The following is a 24,562-nucleotide window of genomic DNA, read 5'->3' as shown; positions in this document are numbered from 1 at the left end:
CTATTAGATATGTGTCACATTCTGACCTTTATTTCCTTTGTTTTGTCTTTGTTTTTGTATGGTCAGGGAGTGAGTTGGGGTGGGCAGTCTGTTTGTTTTTCTATGTTGGTTTTTGTGTTCGGCCGAGTATGGTTCTCAATCAGAGGCAGGTGTCGTTAGTTGTCTCTCATTGAGAATCATACTTAGGTAGCCTGGGTTTCACTGTTGGTTTGTGGGTGTTTGTCGCCACACAGTACTGTTTCGGTTTTCGTTTTCATCACATTGTTTATTGTTTTGTATTTCAGTGTTCAGTTCGTTTTTAATAAATCGTCGTGAACACTTACCACGCTGCATCTTGGTCCGATCCTTACTCCTCTTCAGACGAAAAGGAGATCTGCAGTGACAATATGTATTTGGCACATGGCAATGATTTCATCACCACAGAACCACAGCGGGAGAAGGTGATGAAACCAGCTAATGATCTGCTCAGAGAAACACCTCTAACACATATCTCTCTCTCTCTCTCTCTCTCTCTCTCTCTCTCTCTCTCTCTCTCTCTCTCTCTCTCTCTCTCTCTCTCTCTCTCTCTCTCTCTCTCTCTCTCTATCACATATCTCCATCTCTTATCTCTTGCATATTTCTCTCCTATTCAGAGAAACACATTTTTTTGCTCCCTGTCTCGCTCCTTTCCGTTATCTCTGTCTCTCTCCCCCCTCCTTCCCAACTATCTCACCTTAAAGGGGCAGTATTCAGGGGCAGTATTTTCATTTTTGAAAAAAAAAAACGTTCCCGTAGTAAACGGGATATTTTGTCAGGACAAGATGCTAGAATATGCATATAATTGACAGTTTAGGATAGAAAACACTCTAATGTCTCCAAAACAGTAAAAATATTGTCTGTGAGTATAACAGAACTGATGTTGCAGGCGAAAGCCTGAGAAAAATCCAATCCGGAAGTGCCCCATGTTTTGAAAGCGCTGCGTTCCAATGAGTCCCTATTGAGCAGTGAATGGGCTATCAACCAGATTACGCTTTCTCCGTATTCCCCAAGGTGTCTACAGCATTGTGACATAGTTTTACGCATTTATGTTGAAGAATAGCCGTAGGTGGCTACATTGCGCAAGTGGTCACCTGATGCCCCCAGAGAGAATACAGAGGTATCCATTACTCCAATCGGTCCTACTGAAAAATTAATTGTCCCGATGGATATATTATCGAATAGATATTTGAAAAACACCTTGAGGATTGATTATAAACAATGTTTGCCATGTTTCTGTAGATATTATGGTGCTAATTTGGAATATTTTTTGCCGTTTTCGTGACTGCAATTTCCGGGCGATTTCGCAGCCAAACGTGAAGAACAAACGGAGCTATTTGGCCTACAAAATTTATATTTTTGGAAAAAGGGAACATTTGCTATCTAACTGGGAGTCTCGTGAGTGAAAACATCCGAAGCTCATCAAAGGTAAACAATTTAATTTGATTGCTTTTCTGATTCTGATTTCTGTGACCAAGTTACCTGCTGATAGCTGGACAAAATACTATGCTAGGCTATCGATAAACTTACACAAATGCTTGTCTAGCTTTGGCTGTAAAGCATATTTTGAAAATCTGAGATGACAGGGTGATTAACAAAAGGATAAGCTGTGTCTCAATATATTTCATTTGTGATTTTCATGAATAGGAATATTTTCTAGGGATATTTATGTCCGTTGTGTTATGCTAATTAGTGTCAGGCGATGATTACGCTCCCGCATGCGGGATGGGGAGTCTCACTCCTTTCTGTTATCTCCGTCTCTCTCCCCCCTCCTTCCCAACTATCTCACCTTAAAGACACACATTGTGTATAAACTAGTCCAACTAATACCCGTCCTCCCATGGCAGGTGTGTCTGCTCCTGAAGTCCAATCCCAGGCAGTGTATCTACTTAACCCAGGCATAATGGACCATATTTGAGGGCAGGAGACTCAGCTTCCTGTACTTGCCCAGAGTGGTGCGAAGGAGGAGCCAAGAAGCCTGAACAGGTAGGCAGCACACTGTGATGTGAGAGATGGTGGCAGTTGGTGCCAACCCATGCCAGGCCAAAGGCTTAGAGAGGTATTTCCACTTAATGAGGATTTGGAATAGTGATTGAGATTGGCCCATCATTAGTAGGGTTGTGCAGAAGCAGATGTTAAGAGAAATGTGCCATGGCCCAAGCCACTGAAATGAAGCGACGCAGACAGGTAGGAACATTGAGACAGGACCAGTCAGGGACAGGGCCAGTGGTGTTAACGAAGCCGATGGGGATAACTTAATAAGTGTCTGAGTCTTGGAAGGGTCTGGAAGGGTCTGGTGTCACTGGAACTGTCAGAGTGACACACGTTGTGAGAGCCATTAGGACTCAACACCTCCACTTAGTGACACATTAACGCTAGCTATAAAACCCCATTAGTGGCCTAACCAGGGAGCTGGAACCGTGTGTGTGAGTGTGTGTGTGTGCGCGCATGAAAGATGTTTGGAGGACATGAAGCACCAATTGGGATGGTTTCTAATCCATGCACAGAGCAACAGGAGTGGAGTGGAGTGGATTGGAGTGGAGCCCCCCCCGGCTAGAGGCAAAGCCCTTCATCAACGCAGGTAATAACACAGGCACTTTGTTCTGACTAATTGTCTGCTGTCTTTAAATGGAGTCAGTGAGGATAATATGGAGAGAGAGAGCAAGAGAGAAAGAGAGAGGAGGATTGTTGTGCATGGAGTTGGTCAGAGAAAAGGAGGTAGAGAGAGAGAGGGAGAAGGAGAAAGAGAGAAGGAGGAGGGGTAGCACAAGCAGCAATCATTAACATGATGGAGTAGAGCAAGGGTGGAGCACTTCATTCGGCTGACTGGTAGTTTGACATGAAAACAAAACTGCAAAATCAATTCATGTCCTATGTGGACAATGAAATAAGCGAATGTACAGTTGAATTCGGACGTTTACATACACTTAGGTTGGAGTCATTAAAACTATTTTTACAATCATGGCACAAATGTCTTGTTAACAAACTATTGTTTTGGCAAGTCGGGTTAGGACATCTACTTTGTGCATGACACAAGTCATTTTTCCAACAATTGTTTACAGACAGAATATTTCACTTATAATTCACTGTATCACAATTTCAGTGGGTCAGAAGTTTACATACACTAAGTTGACTGTGTCTTTAAACAGCTTGGAAAATTCCAGAAAATTATGTCATGAATTTAGAAGCTTCTGATAGGCTAATTAACATCATTTGAGTCAAATGGAGGTGTACCTGTAGATGTATTTCAAGGCCTACCTTCAAACTCAGTGCCTCTTTGACATCATGGGAAAATCAAACTAAATCAGACCTCAGAAATATAATTGTAGACCTCCACAAGTCTGTTTCATCCTTGGGAGCAATTTCCAAATGCCTGAAGGCACCACGTTCATCTGTACAAACAATGGTACGCAAGTATAAACACCATGGGACAACGCAGCTGTCATACCGCTCAGGAAGGAGATGCGTTCTGTCTCCTAGAGACTAACGTAATTTGGTGCGAAAAGGGCAAATCAATCCCAGAACAACAGCAAAGGACCTTGTGAAGATGCTGGAGGAAACAGGTACAAATGTATATCGACATAACCTGAAAGGCCACTCAGCAAGGAAGAAGCCACTGCTCCAAAACCGCCATAAAAAAGCCAGACTATGGTTTGCAACTGCACAAAGATCGTACTTCTTGGAGAAATGTACTCTGGTCCGATGAAACAAAAGTAGAACTGTTTGGTCATAATGACCATCGTTATGTTTGGAGGAAAAAGGGGGAGGCTTGCAAGCCGAAGAACACCATCCCAACCGTGAAGTACGGGCGTGGCAGCATCATGTTGTGGGGGTGCTTTGCTGCAGGAGGGACATGTGCACTTCACAAAATAGATGGCGTCATGAGGAAGGAAAATTATGTGGATATATTGAAGCAACATCTCAAGACATCAGTCAGGAAGTTAAAGCTTGGTCGCAAATAGGTCTTCCAAATGGACAGTGACCCTAAGCATACTTCCAAAGATGTGGAAAAAAGGCTTAAGGACAACAAAGTCAAGGTATTGGAGTGGCCATCACAAAGCCCTGACCTCAATCCTATAGAAAATGTGTGGGCAGAACTGAAAAAGCGTGTGCAAGCAAGGAGGCCTACAAACTTGACTCCATTACACCAGCTCTGTCAGGAAGAATGGGCCAAAATTCACCCAACTTATTGTGGGACGCTTGTGGAAGGCTACTCAAAACGTTTGACCCAAGATAAACAATTTAAAGGCAATGCTACCAAATACAAATTGAGTGCATGTACATTTCTGACCTACTGGGAATGTGATGAAAGAAATAAAAGCTGAAATAAACCATTCTCTCTACTATTATTCTACTATTATTTCACACTCTTAAAATAAAGTGGTGATCGTAACTGACCTAAAGACAGGGAATTTTTACTTGGATTAAATGTCAGGAATTGTGAAAATCTGAGTTTAAAAGTATTTGGCTTAAGGTGATTGTAAACCTCCAACTTCGACTGTAGAACATGGGCTGCAAGTCATTAAATCACTCCCGAGGAAACTATCTAACAGGCTCACAAAACCATATGAATCGACTTGAAAGGTTAGGCTATCTTTCATCAGACCACTTAGATATCAAACAAAGACAACAAGTCTGCCAACTGCTTCCAACACAGCACCTGCCTCTCTGACAGCTAAATAAATATCCCATAAGCTCCAACTCTATCCCTGTCATCCCAGCAGAGTGAATAGAAGAGCTGGATAGAGCACCGTGTCTCACGTTGGCTTTTCATCCATATTGCATAGGGCAGGAGCAGAAGAGAGGAGACGAGGGCAGAGGAGACGTGGTCCAGGAACAGAGGAAAGAAGGGACTGAGGCACAGCAGAGAGGCTGAGATAGAGACAGACCTATTGGAGCAGAAGAACCCAACACCTCAGGTACACTGAGTCAAGCTAACATTCACATATGTGTGTGTTTCCGAGGGAGAGTAAGAGAGAAATTTAAAACATAAACCTCAGACACACTGAGTCAAGCAAACCCCCCCCTTCCCTCAGATACATTCACATGTGTGTGTCTTTCTGTGGTAGAGTGGGAGAGAGAGAGAGATTTCATTTGAGCCAATAGAGCCCTTAAATTCGAATTGAATTGAGAAAGGGGTCTGGATAGAAGACAGAGAGAAAAAGAGAGATGTGACTTCCTAATGTCACCAGTGCCACTGCCATTTCATGATTCACTATACAGAGAACACCAGATGTACTGTGCTGTGTCCCTGCAAAGTCTACAGTATCCTCTGTCCTTCATGTGGTAGGTCTGTCCAACATCGTCCTTTGTGCTCCTTAATTCTGAACGACAATTCCTCCCTCTTCCTACCCTCTATCCTTTCGACATCTCTGCTATTCCTCTGCTGCTACAGTACAGCTGTGGTATACAGTCCCATGGCTGCATCAGAAACCCTTTCACACCCCCCTACACACTCAGTTACACAAATCCTGAGGCAATCGGAAAGGGGCTTGGACGTCAACTGCTGCAGCTGTTCGATTCTCTCACAGACACACACGCGCACAAACATAAGCACACACACACACACACACACACACACACACGCAGAGTGGTACATCTGCACAATTATCCAGGCATGTTATTCCTGCCGTCCTGCGTGGTTTATCTGAGACAACATGCTGATTACTTCCTCTATTGTGTAGTTCCACCACCCTTCTCTCCCTCCCGCTCTCCCTTCATCTTTCCACCAAGGAGGGCTGCTGTGGATGAATGGGCCGCCATTGTCCCCCACCTTCCCTCGCTCCATCCTTTCCCTTCCCCAGGCTGAATGGAACGACTCCGGGCTGATCAGGACGTCTCCTCACTCCACTAACCCACGAACATCTGCAGCTAGAGAGCGCACCGCCGCGATCCCCACCGCTCACTGCCGAAGCCCCTAGCTGAAGTTCCCTTCTGTCAAACCAGGACCCACACGACACAGTGCCCCGCCTGTCTGACTGGTAAACATGGCACACTGTGATATTCGCGAGGAGACGCCCATCTCCTCCTCAAAGACGACAGTAATCATCTCTCCCGCCATCTCTTAGAAACAGCGTTCACAGGATTATTGGCAACCCCTTGACCGTCATTCACCACCACACCACAGCAACTTTACCATAGAGACCATACACTAGCCCCAGTGTATTACGCACACACACTACATTACCATGAGATCTACACTCCCAGTCCCTCACAGAGATGTGGGTTTTTTATGAGTGTGTGTGGTTTTACCCGGCGCAGCAAGGACTGTGAAACAAGGTCACGAGGGGAGGAAAAGAATCCGTCAACACAGAACATATATACGACCATGAAATGCAAACTTAAAAACACTCCAACATCAACCGCCTTATACATTGCATTAGCGTTGGAGCTTTGATATGGCTAATTGTGGTGGTTTAGCGAGGATTAGCACACTAGTAGGGATGGCTGCCGTGTGTGTGTGTCCTGGCTTGACAGAATAGCATGCTAGCTAGTATCTAGTCCCATGGGAGACAGAGCACTCAAGAGGACAACCGAGCAGCATATCGAGCTGATTCTGAGTAGAGGGGGGGGTGGTGTTGTACTGAAGGACAATATTAATGATGGGGAGATGGGCTGTGACAGACACATCATGGACAACCACATGGGAGTTCTCCCTAGCTGACAAGAGATATCCTAGCCTAGTCAGCTAACTAGGGTGTGGTCTGACTCGTTACTGCACACCATGTTTATGGGACTACACCACAGTAACGCCACTACTACCGTCGCAGCTTTAAACTGAAATACTAAATATGTTCTTACGGCATGTCTGACCCAGATTCTACGGCAATTACTGACTTGTTCCCGACTGTATCGGATTGCTGTTCTGAAAATTTGCCAAAGCAGAGAGAGAGAGAGAGAGGAGGAGGAAGAGAGTGCAGTTAGGCCAGGAGTCTTCAGGGGCAGAAATGAAGCCGTCTCAAGTTCCTTTGTCTCTGGCACCCTTCCGCATCCCTCCCTCGCTCTTTACCCCCTTCCTCCCGCCTCTTTTCTCTCATTTCCTGGTTTCTGTGCCCGCTGAGACCCCAGGTCATTATCGTAAGTCAGACAGTGAAACCTCTCTCTCCTGTCATCTCTCCACGACCATCACTCAGTTCTGCTAGAGGAGAAAACAGCTTCAATTTGCACCTATCTACTGTACACCCAGATGCGTCTCACTACCTACGTATCAGTACACGCACGCACACCACACACACACACACAGACCAGAAGGAGAGTGGGTCATTTGTCTTGTACACACAAGGCCTGGATCTATACATCTCTGTAACAGACATTAGAGCACTGTAGGAAAAGACCATTTAAGTTGTAACAGAGATTGACTCTGCAGGGAAAAATACAATATATGTATTAGTATTACAATGGACCTGTAAGATATTATACATTGCCATGTCGAGGTTGGATTCTGCAATATTCTGTCATCTTTTTCTTGGAGTATCAACGGGCTGGTAAATGGAAATGCTCTCGTATCTACCAAACATGATTTTATTTTTGTAAGGCTGTTGAACAACTTTGATTTTCTAAAGCCAAGGGGAGATTGTGGAGAAATATCGCTACAGCGTAATAACTGACTAAATCCAAGGCGATCTACCTCTATGCTGTGCCTGTCAGTCGTAGGTACGGCAGGTAGCCTAGCGGTTAAGAGCGTTGGGGCAGTAACCGAAAGGTCACTGGTTTGAATCCCCAAGCCAGGCAAAGTGGGAAATCTGCCCTTAACCCCCAACAACAACTACTGCCCGGGTGTCGATTAAGGCGACCCCTCGCACCTCTCCAATTCAGAGGGGTTGGGTTAAACGTGGAAGATGCATTCAGTGGTGCAACTGACTAGGGTTTCCTTTCCGGGTATTTTAGATAGAAATGTATAGATGACGACTTTAATAGACACAATAACATGACTGCATGGCTAAATCTTTCCTCAAACAAAGAAAAAACGAAGGGAAAGATAAGAGAAAGGGGTCTACAGAGGGCTGGAAAAAAAGAAGAGATTACAGAGGGCTGGAAAGAGAGACAGGGAAGAATTGATGAAGAGAGAAAAATATAGGGTGGGAAACGAGAGAGGTAGAGTGATAACAATGGAGGGAGAGCAACAGAGTGGGAAGAGAGAGGGCGAGCTAAAGAGAAAAACACTCATTATCCAGAGTGAAGTGAGGGATGGCAGCGTGTAGAGACAGAGGAGGCTCCCCTGGGAGAGAGGGAGGCACGTGAGAGGCATCAGATCAAAGCACTCTCTCCCTCTAACCTCTTCCCCTTTCTCTCCTTCCCTCCTCCTTTCCTGCTGTGGCCCGACACACTCACAGCTCCTCTCCATTGTTACTGCTGATGTGATTAATGCCTACTGTGAGAGAGGCTCTGGGGGAGAGAGGCAGAAAGGGCCCTACCCATTCACACAGCCACAGCTCGGGGAGGGGGGAATATAAACGTAACACCACGGAGGAAGATTGAGCGGGGGGGGGCGAATCATCCAAGCCCGTATGTTATGAGGCCGGTGCCTATTTATCAAGAGAGACAAACATAACGTACAGTACATACTTATTTCTCCAAAGTTGTTTCAGATGATAAAACACGGTTTGGGCCGGAGGCAGTGAGAGCAGGGGGTGTCTAGACATTCAATTTCACAGTGTGTGAAGTTGCGCCCCCTGGCCAACACAGCCTGGTGAACAGACAGAACATGACTAGGTATGGCTGATCAATGAGAGGGAGGAGAGGAGGGGGTTTATATTCAATCAAATACGGTGTGAGGAAATACATGTTTTCAAACACCGAATTAACAGAGTGAGAGGTTTCCTGCCCCCTGTCCTCCCAGCTCAGGAGCGTCTCGTGTCTCGTCTGTGTACAAACGCGTGTATGCATTTGCAATCCACTTCATACACTTGAAATAACCTCTAGTGTCTCCACATCTCTGTGTGAGTGTGATGTGCAGAGCTGCCTATCAGTCTTTCAATTAGAGCTTGTTCCATTCCATCTTATCTGCTTCGTTTCTGACTGGGAGATGATGACTCACCTTAATGTACTCTGTGACAGGCCTGTGACACACACACACACACACACACACACACACACACACACACACACACACACACACACACACACACACACACACACACACACACACACACACACACACACACACACACACACACACACACACACACACACACACACACACAGGGGAGGAGACACGGAGGGGACAAGGGCCACATTCAACCAGCTTTGGAGTGGCCCTTTACTACGTTTACTAAGTCTCCTCTCCTGACCTGTGCGGTCATTTGGTCTCTTGCTCTCTCTCTTCTATCACTCTCCCCTGTCTTTCTCTCACTCTCCACTTGTGTAGCGACGAGCTCATCCTGCCCACCGTTCTCCGTGGATGCGGAATGAGCTCACCGCCTGGTTCCAATTGGCTTATCCACAGAGCAGGCGTAGAGAGGGAGAGCGAGAGGGAGGAAGAGGGAGAGAGAGAAAGAGAAAAGAGAGGCATAACAAGCATGAAACAGACAGCAGCCAGGCATTGTGGTCTCTGCAGGGCTCGAGCATTGACAAGGGCCACCTTGTTCTCTCGCGACCCTCCCCCTCTCCAAACTATCCCCCCCACTATCTCCCAACTATCAAACAAACAAGTCAACACCACCACTACTGAGGACCAGACTGTTCCAGCCAAAGTGCATGTTTAAGCCTGTTAAGCTGTCCTTAACCTGCTTTATGTGGTAACTGGACAAGATCTGGGGCTGAGAAGGGGGAGGAGGGGGAGAAGAGAGAGGCGGAGAATGGGCGAGAAGGGAAAGAAAGGAGAGAATGGGAAGAGAAGGAAGAGACCAGAAAGAAGGTCATGAACAAGGGTGGAAAGGGAGAGATGAGGGAGAAGGGAGAGAGCAGAGGGCTGGTCGTCGGGCTTATGTAATCAGAGATGTCACTGTTCCAAACTGGCAGAAGAGGTGATGGATGCCTGAGGCATTCTAACTGAAAGCTGACTGGGAGAGAAAGAAGCACGGAGTCTGTGTAACTGGCAGTCAGTCAGAATGGGTGACACTAACAGAGTGTGATGCTAGTTAGCAGAGCTAAAACAATCCCTCGCTAACCCTGTTCCACTCCCAGGCTCAATCCCAATACCCCCCCCCCCCCCCCCCTAATTTTTGAGTGTGGTGAGTTGCATTTTAAAACAGAGCAACCAGTAGTAGGGAGAGCTAAATAATGCCTAGGGTATGGGACATCACTACATCACTCGCGCACATCACAAACAGCCAACGGATACAACGCAATTCATTGATGACAATTCTTGTGTTTGTTCACAATGCCTGTACTTGCGGCAGTACAGTTGAAGTCGGAAGTATACATACACTTAGGTTGGAGTCATTAAAACTCGTTTTTCAACCACTCCACAAAATTCTTGTTAAAACAAACTATAGTTTTGGCAAGTCGGTTAGGTCATCTACTTGGTGCATGACACAAGTAATTTTTCCAACAACTGTTTACAGACAGATAATCCACCCCACACCACCCCCACATGAAATAGCCTATTTGAGGCTGTTGAGGGGGGGTAGGCCCACAACAATGGCCAAAGTGAAATGGAGACAGTAGATACAGCTGGTCTGTTGTAATATAATAAATACTGTAGATCTAGCTGGTCTGTCATCATATAATAGAGACAGTAGATCTAGCTGAAATGTCATAATATAAAGTAGACAGTAGATCTAGCTGGTCTGTCATAAAATAATGTTCCCTGTACTCTATACAGTATATATCTGTTTATTATACCTGTTGATACAGGGCTCATATGTGAAACTATTCTCATTGAACATTTTCTTTCACAGTGCCACTGACTCTGAATGGGAGCCCCCAGTGTCAAGGTGTCCATCCCCAATTGAAGCTTGTTCATCCTGCCGGACACCTGTTGTCTCAGTGCTACTGGGGCATGGACCGCAAAAAAAATGTCCCCATTCCATCTGCAATAAAGGACTACAACAAGAGCATGGGAGGTGTGGCCCTGTCAGATGCACTCCCTTCTGCTCCTGCCACAAGTGGTGTTCATCTGCCCAAATGTATTTCTGCAGGCATAAATGTACCTCAGGGCCAAAAGGGCACAGCATGGAGGCGTCACTGTGTTCTTTGCAAAATGAAGTCCCCCATCACCTGCACCACATGCTTGGTGACCCTCTGCTTTACAGCAGAAAGAGACTGCTATGGCACCTGGCATCAGCAGCACAATATTGTGTAGAGGACTGAGGGTCTTCCAAATATTGAAAGTGTTATTTTGTAAATGTATTTTTTCCCCCATGGTTTTTCTCCATTTTTTTGGCAGGGTGTGTTAGAATACCATTTTGGTATTTTGTATATAGTTATTCCATTCGAAATGTATAACTTCACCATTTTGGCCACTTGGGTACATTTGGGCTACTTGTGTGGGACACCTGGGTGGCTTCATGATAAATGTCATGTAGCACACTCATTTTGGAAGTTATCATTCTGAAACTTTGCACAAGTACTGTTGCCCTCTTATGTTTTTCACTGATTGTCCCCATCATCCTATCTGAATGTTTGTTTTGTCTTGTTCATTTTAAAGATGATGATACAACAATAAAAATAAAAAAACATATGGTTTTTCATTGTGTTATCTAAACCAGATCTATTGTGTTATATTCTCCTACATTCAATTCACATTTACACAAACTTCAGAGTGGTTTCTTTAAAATGAAACCAAGAATATGCATATCGTTGCTTCTGGGCTTGAGCTACAGGCAGCAGAGGTAACTACATATCTTCTTTTCTTGTGGCAGTCCTCCCATGAGCCAATGAGGTCATTAAAACAGTTCGTGTCTAAAGGCTGTGATAGGAGAACTGAGGATGGATCAACAACATTGTAGTTACTCCGCAACCTAAATGACAAAATGAAAAGAAGAAAGCATGTACAGAATAAAACTATTCAAAAATGTACATCCGTTTTGCAATAAGGCACTAAAGTAAAACTGCCCAAAAAATGGCAAAGAAATACATTTTATGTCCAGAATACAAAGCATTATGTTTGGGGAAAATCCAACAGAACACATCACTGAGAACCACTCTTCATATTTTGCTGCATTATGTTATGGGTATGCTTGTTATCAGCAAGTTTTTTGGGGATAAAAATGAATGGAATAGAGCTAAGCACAGGCAAAATGATAGAGAAAAACAGGGTTCAGCTTTCCAACAGACGCTGGGAGACAAATTCCCCTTTCAGCAGGACGATAACCTAAAACATGGTTTAACATGATAAGCAACACTGGAGTTGCTTACCAAGACAACACTGAATGTCATTGAGTGGGGAGTGCACAGTTTTGACTTAAATCGTCATGAAAACCTATGGCAAGACTTGAAAAATGCACATCTTGAAATGCTTTGAAAGGCTGGTCATGGGTCACATCAACTCCATCATCCCAGACACCCTGGACCCACTCCAATTTGCATACTGCCCCAAAAGATCCACAGATGACATCATCTCTATTACACTCCACACTGCCCTTTCCCACCTGGACAAAAGGAACACATACGTGAGAATGCTGTTCATTGACTACAGCTTAGCGTTCAACACCAGAGTGTCCTCCAAGCTCATCACTAAACTAAGGACCCTGGGACTGAACATTTCCCTCTGCAACTGGATGGTGGACTTCTTGGTGGGCCGCCCCCAAGTGGTGAGGGTAGGCACCCGCACTTTCATCAAGCAATCACTTGGGCCATGCTCCCTGCTATCAAGGACTTCTATACCAGGCAGTCTCAGAGGAAGGCCCTTCAAATTGTCAAAGACTCCAGCCACCCAAGTCATAGATTGGTCTCTCTGCTAACGGCATGGCAAGTGGTAGCTGAGTGCCAAGTCTGGGACCAAAAGGCTCCTGAACAGCTTCTACCCCCAAGCCATAAGACTGCTAAATATCTACCTGGACTATCTGCATCCTTTCTCACTAACCTCTTTGTCTCATCACATTCGCTGCTGCTACTGTTTATTTCCTGTCACTTTAATCCTAGTTATATCTACATACAGTTGAAGTCGGAAGTTTACACACACCTTAAAGAAATACCTTTCAACTCAATTTTTCACAATTCCTGACATTTAATCCTAGTAAGAATTCCCTGTTTTAAGAATATGAAATGTCAGAATAACAGTAGAGAGAATGATGTATTTAAGCTTTGATTTCTTTCACCACGTTGCCAGTGGGTCAGAAGTTTACATACAATCAATTAGTATTTGGTAGCATTGCCTTTAAATTCTTTAACTTGGGTCAAACGTTCCCACAATACGTTGGGTGCATGTTGTCCCATTCCTCCTGACAGAGCTGGTGCAACTGGGTTAGGTTTGTAGGCCTCCTTGCTCGCACACACTTTTTCAGTTCTGCCCACACATTTTCTATAGGATGAGGTCAGGGCTTTGTGATGGCCACTCTAACACCTTGACTTTGTTGTCCTTAAGCCATTTTGCTTCAACTTTACCCAGCTGAGACCAAGCTTTAACATCATGACTGATGTCTTGAGATGTTGCTTTAAGATATCCACTTAATTTTCATTCCACATGATGCCATCTATTTTGTGAAGTGCACCAGTCCCTCCTGCAGCAATGCACCCCCACAACATGATGCTGCCACCTCCGTGCTTCACAGTTGGGATGGTGTTCTTCGGCTTGCAAAAAGTACGATCATTGTCCCCATGTGCAGTTGCAAACCGTAGTCTGACTTTTTTATGTCGGTTTTGGAGCAGTGGCTTCTTCCTTGCTGAGCGGCATTTCAGGTTATGTCGATATAGGACTGGTTTTACTGTGGATATAGATACTTTTGTACCTGTTTCCTCCAGCATCTTCACAAGATCCTTTGCTGTTGTTCTGGGACTGATTTGCACTTTTCGTACCAAATTATGTTAATCTCTAGGAGACAGAATGCGAGTCCTTCCTGAGTGGTATGACGGCTGCGTGGTCCCATGGTGTTTATACTTGCATACTATTGTTTGTACAGATGAACATGTTAACCGTTAGCCTACATGCCTTAACAGGGCTCAAGTGCTGCCTTCAGTCATTCAGTCAGCCAACTCCACAATGCAACAACCCCCTTGCTCTCACCTCCTCTCCTTTCCATCTTCTATCTCTCCACCTCTGCCTCCCAGCTCCCCTTCAGTCCCTCCCCCTCTTCTCATTCCCTCCACCCTGCAAGTACAATTCCCCCTACCCCCCCCCCCCCGTGTCCTCGCCTACCAACCCAGTGAAGCAGGATAACCATTTACCAGCCTGCCCTGTCCTGCCAGCCAGCACCGTCAGAAGAGTAAGATGCCCCATGGCACTCCCTACTTCCCCTCCCAGTCTCCTCCTCCTCCTCTCTCTCTCTCTCTCTCTCCGCACCTGAGCTCACATTGACGCTTTCTACTGATCAACCTCTCTGTCTGACTCTCCATCTATTCGTCTGTCTAGACAAAGGAGGAAAGATACAGCTAAAAGAAATAGACATGGACAATACTCAACCCCTCTCTGCTTTAATCGTTAACCCTTCTGCCTGACGGAAACAGCAAAGGGATCCGAGTATGACCCTTCGCTAAATCCTGCCCCCTCCCTTGGTTTCTGTTGCAACCTCGGTCAACAATTTCCCCGGAAGCCCAATTCCCCTTTCAAACCACTGGAGAAAACCATTCACAATGCTCTTGATGATGATGTTTTTAATGCACAATGAAATTAAACACAGACTACCCCTTGCTGACCAGGAAGGAGACTCTCCGGTATGTCGACATCAGATGAGTTATATGCATTATACAGCCAACGTAGCTAACTTCTACCTTTGTAGAAAACTAGTTATATTAACTATGGATAGCTACTTAGCTAGCATTAGCAACGTATTCAATGAGAGCTATCTAACAAACAATGCAACAACAGTATCATTTCTGATAATAAAACATTTACAGAATTCAGGATACTCCGTATTTCAGGTATCATAGTTACCCCTGGGGGCACTGTTCAATTATTTAACCATTTAAACATTTGCTTTTTTAAATGAAAATGTTGTTTTCTGGATCAAAATGGGGCTTAGGTAATGGGTGTGGTGGGGCCGTGACCTTGGGCGTGGCAAATAGTCTAATTTCACTGTCTAACTTTTATTTTGATGAGTGTTAGTTCTCAAAGATGATCCTATTTAAAAAATATAATAAGTCCATGATCTTTTCTACATACTTTACATCTGGTTTTTGTCATATAAGTTTACACTGAAAATGTTTTTCCATCCCGAAAATTATATTCATCTATATATTTCTTTAAATATATTTTTTCTTATTATTTGTATTATTTTGTCTGGACATACTCTAGGCGGCCCATTCAATACTTTTCTATGCAGAAAAAAAACCTGCATAGACTTCCTTGGCTTCCGAGTGGTGCAGCTATCTAAGGCACTGCATCTCAGTGCAAGAGGTGCCATTACAGACCCTGGTTCGATTCCAGGCTGTATCACAATATTCAAAAGTGTGAAAAGGAGTGCTGTTCTCCAACTGAAATACCCACAGACACGACTGCATAATAAAGACGCTATTGCAGTGTTAGTGTACATCAGAGTGAGCCATTCTAACAGCCCAGCATGGCAGATCTGGGACCATTAGAGAAATCACATGACAGCCATTTGGAATGGAAACGGACTGCCAGCAGGTATGTACTGGCACCTGTGTGTGTGTAGATGTATTAGTCCCGTAGACCAAATGACTCACCGCTCAGTCAGTGCATTTCGACCGTCACACACTCCTACCAGGGTAATGCCCCTATTTGACCTCCCACCCCAGGCCCATTTGACTGTCTACTCCAAAGGGAGACAGTTTAGATGTTCTGAGGTTTTGAGGAGCATACACTGAGATTAACAACAAGTCATGTGTCCTCTCTTTCTTGACGTCCATCTTCCTACACTATTAGCGTTGGAAGTTACCCCAGGGGAATGAACGCTGTGTGTATGTGTGTGTGTGTGTTTCCGGGGTGGGAGCTGATAGTGTTGTCTCTGCGGTCCAGCTGTACGGTGCCCCGTGGGCATCCATCCACACCAGAGGATTTGGAGAAACAAAACAACCCTTCCCCCAGCCAGCACACACAGTCCACTGGCCAGACAAAACACTCATGCAGTCAAAGCTCAGTACTGCTTTTTCCAACAGTGGGCCTAGTCTCTCGCTGTCTCTCTCTCACACACAAACACACACACACACACACACACACACACACACACACACACACACACACACACACACACACACACACACACACACACACACACACACACACACACACACACACACACACACACACACACACACACACACACACACACACACACACACACACCTGACCCTAGTCTCTCGCTGTCTCTCTCTCACACACAAACACACACACACACACACACACACACACACACACACACACACACACACACACACACACACACACACACACACACACACACACACACACACACACACACACACACACACACACACACACACACACACACACACCTGACCCTTTGTCTGTCTGCACACGGGCCAGCGGACACATATTCTCACACATTAACAAAAAAACACACACACGGTTGGCTGACGTGAGTAAGGTTCTTAACTGGGTCAACACTCGCAAGGCTGCGGGGCCGGAAGGTATTCCAGGCCACGTCCTCCGAGAATGAGCAAGCTGGCAGGCATATTCACGGTCATTTACAACCTCTCCTTGTCCCAGTCCGAACCCGCCAAGTCTGACCACCATCATTCCTCCCGTCCCCAAGAACTCTGTGGCTACCTACCACAATGACGACCACCCTGTAGCACTCACATCATTCATCATGAAGTGCTTTGAACGGCTAGTTATGGCACACATCAACTCCATCATCCCAGACATCCCAGGCGCACTATAATTTGTTTACCACCCCAACAGATCCATAGACGACACAATCTCAACTGCACTCCACACTGCCCTCACCAAGGCAGATAAGAGGAATACCTACGTGAGAATGCTGTTCATTGACTACAGTTTGGCATTCAACAACATCGTATCAAATCAAATCAAATGTATTTATATAGCCCTTCGTACATCAGCTGATATCGTACCCTCCAAGCTCATCACCAAGCTTGGGGCCATGGGACTGAACACATCCCTCTGCAACTGGATCCTGGACTTCCTGACGGGACAAATCCAGGTGCTGAGGGTAGGCAAAATTACCGTCCCCACGCTGACCCTCAACATGGGGAAACGAGGCAGGCAAGCACGCCCCCAACCAAATCACTAAGGACTTAAAATGGTCCACACACACACTGTCATAAACAAGGTGCGACCGTGCCTCTTCCCCCTCAGGAGGTTGAAAAGATTTGTCATCGGCCCTCAAATGTTGAAAAAAAAGTTACAGTTTCACCATCCAGGACCATCCAGGACCAGGACCATCCAGGACCATCCAGGACCATCCAGGACCATCCAGGACCATCCAGGACCATCCAGGACCCCAGGACCATCCAGGACCATCCAGGACCATCCAGGACCATCCAGGACCATCCAGGACCATCCAGGAATGCCTCTGGAAAACTGTTAAAGACTCCAGCAAGTCATAGACTGCTCTCTCTGTTTCCACACTGCAAGCGGTATCGGAACAACAAGTCTAACACCAACAGGCTCCCGAACAACTTCTATCCATAAAACTATCTATAAAACTGCTTAAACTATAAAACTGCTAAATAGCTAACAAAATGGACACATAGACTGTCTGGATTGAGTCTTTTATTTATGCACATGGCTCCATGCACACGCACTCACACTCACACACATTTGCTCACATACACACTCACGTCCGTACTGACACACGCGCATGCACACTCACTCACATACAATCATCATACATGCTGCTGCTCCTCTGTTTATCATATATCCTGATGCATTGTCAGCTTACCCCTATGCAGGGCCCCTATACAGTTCAGACAGTGTTCACACCCCTTGACTTTTCCTACATTTTGTTGTATTACAAAGTGGGATTAAAATGAATTGAATTATCATTTTTGATCTAAACAAAATACTCTGTAATATCAAAGTGGAAGATATTCAAAGTGGGAGAAACATTCAATGATGTCTCCGGAAGAAACTCCAGTGTATATTTGGCCTTGGGTTTCAGGTTATTGTCCTGCCAAAAGGTGAATTTCTCCCCCAGCATCTGTTGGAGAGCAGACTGAACCAGGTTTTCCTCTAGGATTTTGCCTGTGCTTAGCTCTATTCCGTGACTTTTTATCATAAAACACATCCTAATCGTTGTGGATGACAAGCAGTACCCTCCTGTACTACCTGTTCACCCACAACTGTGGGTGAACAGGTAGTAGACTCACTACAAAGATACAGGCGCCCTTTCTAAACTCAGTTGCCGGAGAGGAAGGAAAGCTCTAGGGATTTCACAATGAGGCCAATGGTGACTTTAGCCCAGTTACAGAGTTCAATTGCTGGATTCGGAGAAAATTAATAAATAACTTCACGATGGTCAAGGGGATTTTCACTGTCTGCTTTAAAAAAATCTTTTTTACCCATCTACCAATAGGTGCCCTTTTTTTGCGAGGCATTCGGAAACCTCTCTCCTCTTTGTGGTTGAATCTGTGTTTGTAATTCACTGCTCGACTGAGGGACTGTACAGATAGTTGTATGTGTGGGGTACAGAGATGAGGTCGTCGTTCAAATATCACATTAAACACTATGATTGCCAACAGAGGGAGTCCACGCAACTCATTATGGGTCTTGTTAAGCACATTTTTGCTACTGAACTTATTTGGACTTGCCATAACAAAGGGGTTGAATATTCGCCGCGAGACACTTCAGCTTTTCATTTCTTACTTGACATTAAGGTGTGTTGTGTGTAGGCAGGCCAGTGACAAAACAATCTCAATTGAATCCATTTTAAATTCAGTCTGTAACAACAACATTTGGGAAAAGTCAAGGGGTGAAGGCACTGTACATATCTACTCCGAGCACTCCAGTTTCCTTGCACATTGTAAACAAGTGACATGCTCTATGTCACGGATATTCCCCGGGTAATGCTGCTCATTCCGTTCACCAGCTCCAGGGGTCTACGTCACCGGCCTTCAAGGCGTCACTGGATCGTTACCACCAACCCCGGACTGTCTTGTCTCATTACGCACACCTGGTTCCCATTCCCCCTGATTAGTATGTGTATATATGTGCCCTCTGTTCCCCATTGTCCTTGTTGATTATTGTTCCATGTCCGCTGGTCTTGTGAGTACCTGTGAGTACCTGTGCTCTGGTGAATCGGCGATGGCGTTACCGTGTTAATGTGCACTTGTAATCACGCGTCTCGTCCCGTGTATTTACTAGAGGTTTACACCTCGCCCTTAGTTTGGGTTACAGCCCTGCGTTATATACACTACCATTCGAAAGTTTGGCGTCACTTAGGAATGTCCTTGTTTTTTAAAGAAAAGCACTTTTTTTTGTCCATTAAAATAACATCAAATTGATCAGAAATACAGTGTAGACATTGTTAATGTTGTAAATGACTACTGTAGCGGGAAATGGCTGATTTTGAATGGAATATCTACATGGGCATACAGAGGCCCATTATAAAGCAACCGTTGCACATTCCAATGGCATGTTGTGTTATCTAATCAAAGGTTATCATTTTAAAAGGCTACTTGATTATTAGAAAACCCTTTTGCAATTATGTTCACACAGCTGAAAACTGTTGCGCTGATTAAGGAAGTAATAAAACTGGCCTTTAGACTAGTTGAGTATCTGGAGCATCAGCATTTGTGGGTTTGATGGCCAGAAACAATGACCTTTCTTCTGAAACTCGTCAGTCTATTCTTGTTCTGAGAAATGAAGGATATTCAATGCGAGAAATTGCCAAGAAACTGAAGATCTTGTACAACGCTGTGTACTACTCCCTGCACAGAACACCGCAAACTGGCTCTAACCAGACTAGAAAGAGGAGTGGGAGGCCCCAGTGCACAACTGAGCAAGAGGACAAGTACATTAGAGTGTCTACAAACGCACACAAAGTTACTCACAAATGCACCATGAAACGTAAACAAAATCTGGCACATTTACAGAAAGAACCCAATGCACATATTCCACTCACACACAAAATAGTCTGAGCTGAGGTCCTCTTTTCAGATCAATCCGTTTCCAACTGCAACCCAGGGAGTGACCCATCCCGCAATCTGTATGTCCTCTTAAATATCAGGCTGTTTTTACACAGGCCTCACTGAGACACTCTGCTGTCCGGTCCTCTTTATTACACATCACTTTCTTTAAGCAGACAGAGTCAGGTTATCCTATGGTTAACCAGACCACCCTGTTTGCTGTTACAACATCAGAATGTCCCACTATGACATGCTGTAAAGAGCGATCCGACTAGTTCCTTTAAAAGACACTGTCTCACATTAAAAATCTCTGCTCGACATCAGCCTGCAGCTATTTCAACGGCCAGTCAGAGTTTGAGGAAGATGTTACACAACTAACCTACTGCTGGAGGAAAACAGCACTGGATAGAGTGTCTGTCTCTGTGTGTGTGATATGAAGTAAGCAAGTGTGTGTGTGTGTGTGTGTGTGTGTGTGTGTGTGTGTGTGTGTGTGTGTGTGTGTGTGTGTGTGTGTGTGTGTGTGTGTGTGTGTGTGTGTGTGTGTGTGTGTGTGTGTGTGTGTGTGTGTGTGTGTGTGTGTGTGTGTGTGTGTGTGTGTGTGTGTGTGTGTCACTGCATGGCAGAGAGCATGACTTCAGCAGGGTTGGACAGCTGAGACGGGCATCCCTGTCACTGCAGGGCAGAGGAGGGTCACACCAGAGCCGGCTTGACAGAGGCAGAGCTCTTCTCACACACACACGGCCTGGAAACATGGCCTAAGCCAGTATATGGACAGTCAGCACAATCATAGTACAGAGAGGAAGTTGTTGTGGACTGTATGAATCCTCCGTATAAAGTCCGTTACTTGGCATAATATGTAGGCCAACTCTAAATGAGAGGTACAGTAAGGCTCTGGTCATGAAACTTATCCAGGACTGAACCTATTCAGCCCAGGTCAGTTCAGCCAATACCCTCATTCTACCTGCTTTCATTCTTCAAATGAAGAATGCTAAAGAATTAGTACCACATAGTGTACTATGAGTAGTATTACCACGGACTGTACAGCAACAGTCTAGTCCACTCTATGAATTGAGCTGTAGATGGATTGAGGGTTGACTGGTGGAGAAGGATATTCTTGGCTAATTCACTCCTGATTCTGGGCCTGGTCTGTGAAGCTCCCCTCTGCCAGGGGTTTGTGCTGTTGTAGATTTGGAGAGTGAATAATGCTGACACCACTGGCTGTTGTCGCCGTAGCCTCCCTCTACTGTTTCTGCCCGTCTGCATCAAGCAGGCTGATCGCACCACACAGTATCACTGCTATAAAACACAACCACAGCCACTTCCAGGAAGCACACACTATGACTGGTAACAAGTAGTCAGCACTCCGACAGCACAGTAGTACCAAGGAGAGAAGGTAATACATACTGTATAGCCTACGCAATGCCCGGGGTCAGTACACGAACGCTACAAACCCGACACTCTGGTCGCATGTGGGTGTGAGGGGTGCTTGTTTTGGTGGTCGGTCGGGGACACGTCTTACCTGTAGACCCCTGCGTCTCAGAATGCTGGAGTCATCCATGTTCCTGCTGCTGTAGAATCAAACAGTCGAGTCTCTATCCAGACAGTTTCACCCCTCCGTTAGGGGTACAGAAACACCCTTTACTTCTGGGGTTGGGGTACAGACCGAGAGATGGTCCTCTGCGCCAGGATGGGTAGTGGTGAGCAGGCACCTTTCAGGGGTCGATCACTGAGGGTGACTTAGCTCATAGTTCCTTCCCTCGCTCCTCTGGTCCAGCAGGATTCATTCGGACCTTACTCTGGGAACTAGATGTGTCACCGTCCATAGAGGGAAGAAATACCTCTCCTCTCTTTCAGACGGTCTGCTTGCCTCATGCCTCGGCAGTCTTGAGGCTTCTGCTGGTCAGTGCAACACGCTAAACAGTCCCCCGCTTGATTTCAAGTATTGGTTAGATGGTGTCCCTCCCTGATAAACACTGTAGGGTGACTTCCAAAAGATTCCCCCGGAAAATGAAAGGCTCAGCAGCAGTGGTTGTTCTCCGTTCTTCTCAATGAGGCTACGCTACATCGTTGCCTGTCGGTGCAGCGCCGATGTAACTTGGTTGATAGTGGCATGCGAGCTTGCTTCTCTCGTCCTCCCTCTAGTTTTCTTTCTGTGAATCACGTGTTGTCTCTAAGCTCCTCTCTCATTCATCTGCTCAACGAAGGGCACACAACTCTCTCTCTCTCTCACACCTCCACTGAGTCTGTGCTCAGTAGAGAGAACATGTTCAGTTGGAGCTTACAACTATCTGTTTTCTATACCCCCCCCCTCTTCTCTATTTCACTCTTTTTCTGACTGTCCTTCTGTCCATCTATCTGTTCCCCACAGTCACTACTTCTATGGAGACTTCACTACTCCATAATTCATGGGCAGTTTGCATCAGACATTAATGATCACAATGGGGCCTAATGGGAAGAGGGAGAGAAAGAGGCGCCCAGGCTGATCGTCCGTCTCACTGCAGTCTGCCAGCTTAATTAGAAAGAGACTGTAAACGCACACAATACTCTTACACGTACACTCCTGTTTGTTTGTTTCACACACATACATACAAGGCTTCTAACCCCCTCAGAACAAACAGTCTGAAGAACAAGGTGCTTTCTGCTTTCAAGGTTGTTGTTTTTTGAGAGCAGTATTGATGAGTGAGTCCAACTCCAGTCGAGCACAGTGGGCAGTGAGCTTCCAAGCATCTACACAGCTTCAAGGCTAGACTGTGCGCTCTCTCTCTTTCTCTCTGTAATAGATGCTCCACTTGGATTGCCCGAGATCGAGAAAAGGCAGAAGAAGTATTGTGAACAACACACACAGTGGCTGCCCACACTGGGATCTGAGGCTCAGGGAAAGGCAGTGGGCAGCAGCACTCTAGAAACAGCAGAGCAGCAGCCTACAAACCGTAGAAAGGAAAAAGGCCAGCACCTCTATCTCTACTCAGACCAGCAGAGCCATTCCCTCAGAGCAGAACAAGGAAGAGCAGAGGGAGGAGGCAGGAGGCACCTGCAGCAGATTGCAATGTTGGCCCCAACACACAAACGATAGGAATGCCTGTCATATGCAGCAGTCATCTCTTCATTTCTCTCTTGTTCCCTCTCCGCACATCCACCTCTCCCAGGTTCAAGTCTGTGTGCTCGGCGTAATGCACAGGGGGATCCATCGCAGCTGGGAGTGATAAAAGGAGAGGATTGTCAGTCTCTTCTCATCCTGTCTTTCCTTAAAGAGAACCGAGATGTGTCTGTTGGTTGACGAGGTGCTTTACTGGATTGCTGCTACAACCAAAAGGCACGATTCTCTCTGTCTCTCCTCTGGTCCTTTGGCATCAGTTGTCCCCAGGGTGGTCCGTGGCAGGTGGTCTCCCAGTGCAGGTGGTCTCCCAGTGCAGGTGGTCTTGGGGAGGCAGATGGGCTCACGTTTTTGGTAATAACGCACCTTTATCAACAGGGTCTACGGAGCAGCGAGAGGTTCTCTCTGGCATTGTCCCTGGCTGTTTCTCTTCTTCTCTCTGTTTCCGTTTCTCTCTCTCTGTTCCTGTATGTGTCGATGCACTCACATGCTCCTGCACCTCCCCCGTTCCTTTAGAGTGTGGGATCTCTCTCTCTCTCTCTCTCTCTCTCTCTCTCTCTCTCTCTCTCTCTCTCTCTCTCTCTCTCTCTCTCTCTCTCTCTCTCTCTCTCTCTCTCTCTCTCTCTCTCTCTCTCTCTCTCTCTCTCTCCCTCCCTTCGTCTACTCTCGCGTCCGCTCTCGTTCGTCAGAAGAACTGTTCGGGGAGCCAGCCAATCACACACAAGCAGTGAATTTGCATAGAATGAATGGAGGGAAAAAAGCTCCGCCTTGCTTTCTGTCCACTCCAAACTCGCCACAGCTCTGTTCTCTCATCGAAACAAGGGGCTGCGTTTGAACACACACATATGGCATACACAGGAGAACACACACGTATACATATTAATCACTGGTCCGCGCTGATGCATTATTGCATTACAATGAATTAATCATGAGTGCTCTGATCTGACAGTAGGCCGATTAATAATTTATCAACAATATTTGAACAAAGTCAGTCTCCACTGTGTCATTAACAGCAAGCTACTTTTTCTCCTCTAAAGCTTCAACAAAGTACTGAGTAAAGGAATACTTAAAAGTAAATGTTACATTTCAGTTTTTTTTATACATCTGCAAACATTTCTAAAAACTAGTTTTGCTATGTCATTATGGGGTATTGTGTGTCGATTGATGAGGAGCAAAAAACAAGAGGTCTGATTACTTTCCTGAATGCACAGTAGGTAGGGGTAATGTGACTAGGCGACAGAGTAGATAACAAATAGTAGCAGCAGTGTACATGATGAGTCAAAGGAGTTAGTGCAAAAATGATGAATGCTGATAGTTAGAGGAAGCTATTTGGAGAACTAA

General features: G+C 45.6%; 1 protein-coding gene across 1 annotated transcript in view; it reads right to left on the bottom strand.

The window, feature by feature from the left end:
- LOC124038006 (microtubule-associated serine/threonine-protein kinase 2-like) overlaps positions 1–23,787 on the bottom strand; it is a 170,438-nt gene extending 146,651 nt beyond the window's left edge. Inside the window, 1 exon segment of the mRNA XM_046353356.1 lies at positions 21,647–23,787. Within this exon segment, the coding sequence (XP_046209312.1) occupies positions 21,647–21,685 (39 nt within the window). The 5' untranslated portion in view covers positions 21,686–23,787.
- Between the last annotated feature and the right edge of the window lie 775 nt (positions 23,788–24,562).

This window comes from Oncorhynchus gorbuscha, linkage group LG06 (assembly GCF_021184085.1).
Source record: "Oncorhynchus gorbuscha isolate QuinsamMale2020 ecotype Even-year linkage group LG06, OgorEven_v1.0, whole genome shotgun sequence".
In the NCBI taxonomy this organism is placed as follows: Eukaryota; Metazoa; Chordata; class Actinopteri; order Salmoniformes; family Salmonidae; genus Oncorhynchus; species Oncorhynchus gorbuscha.
The sequence above is the reverse complement of the archived record's forward strand: the minus strand, read 5'-3'. Positions and strand labels throughout refer to the sequence as shown.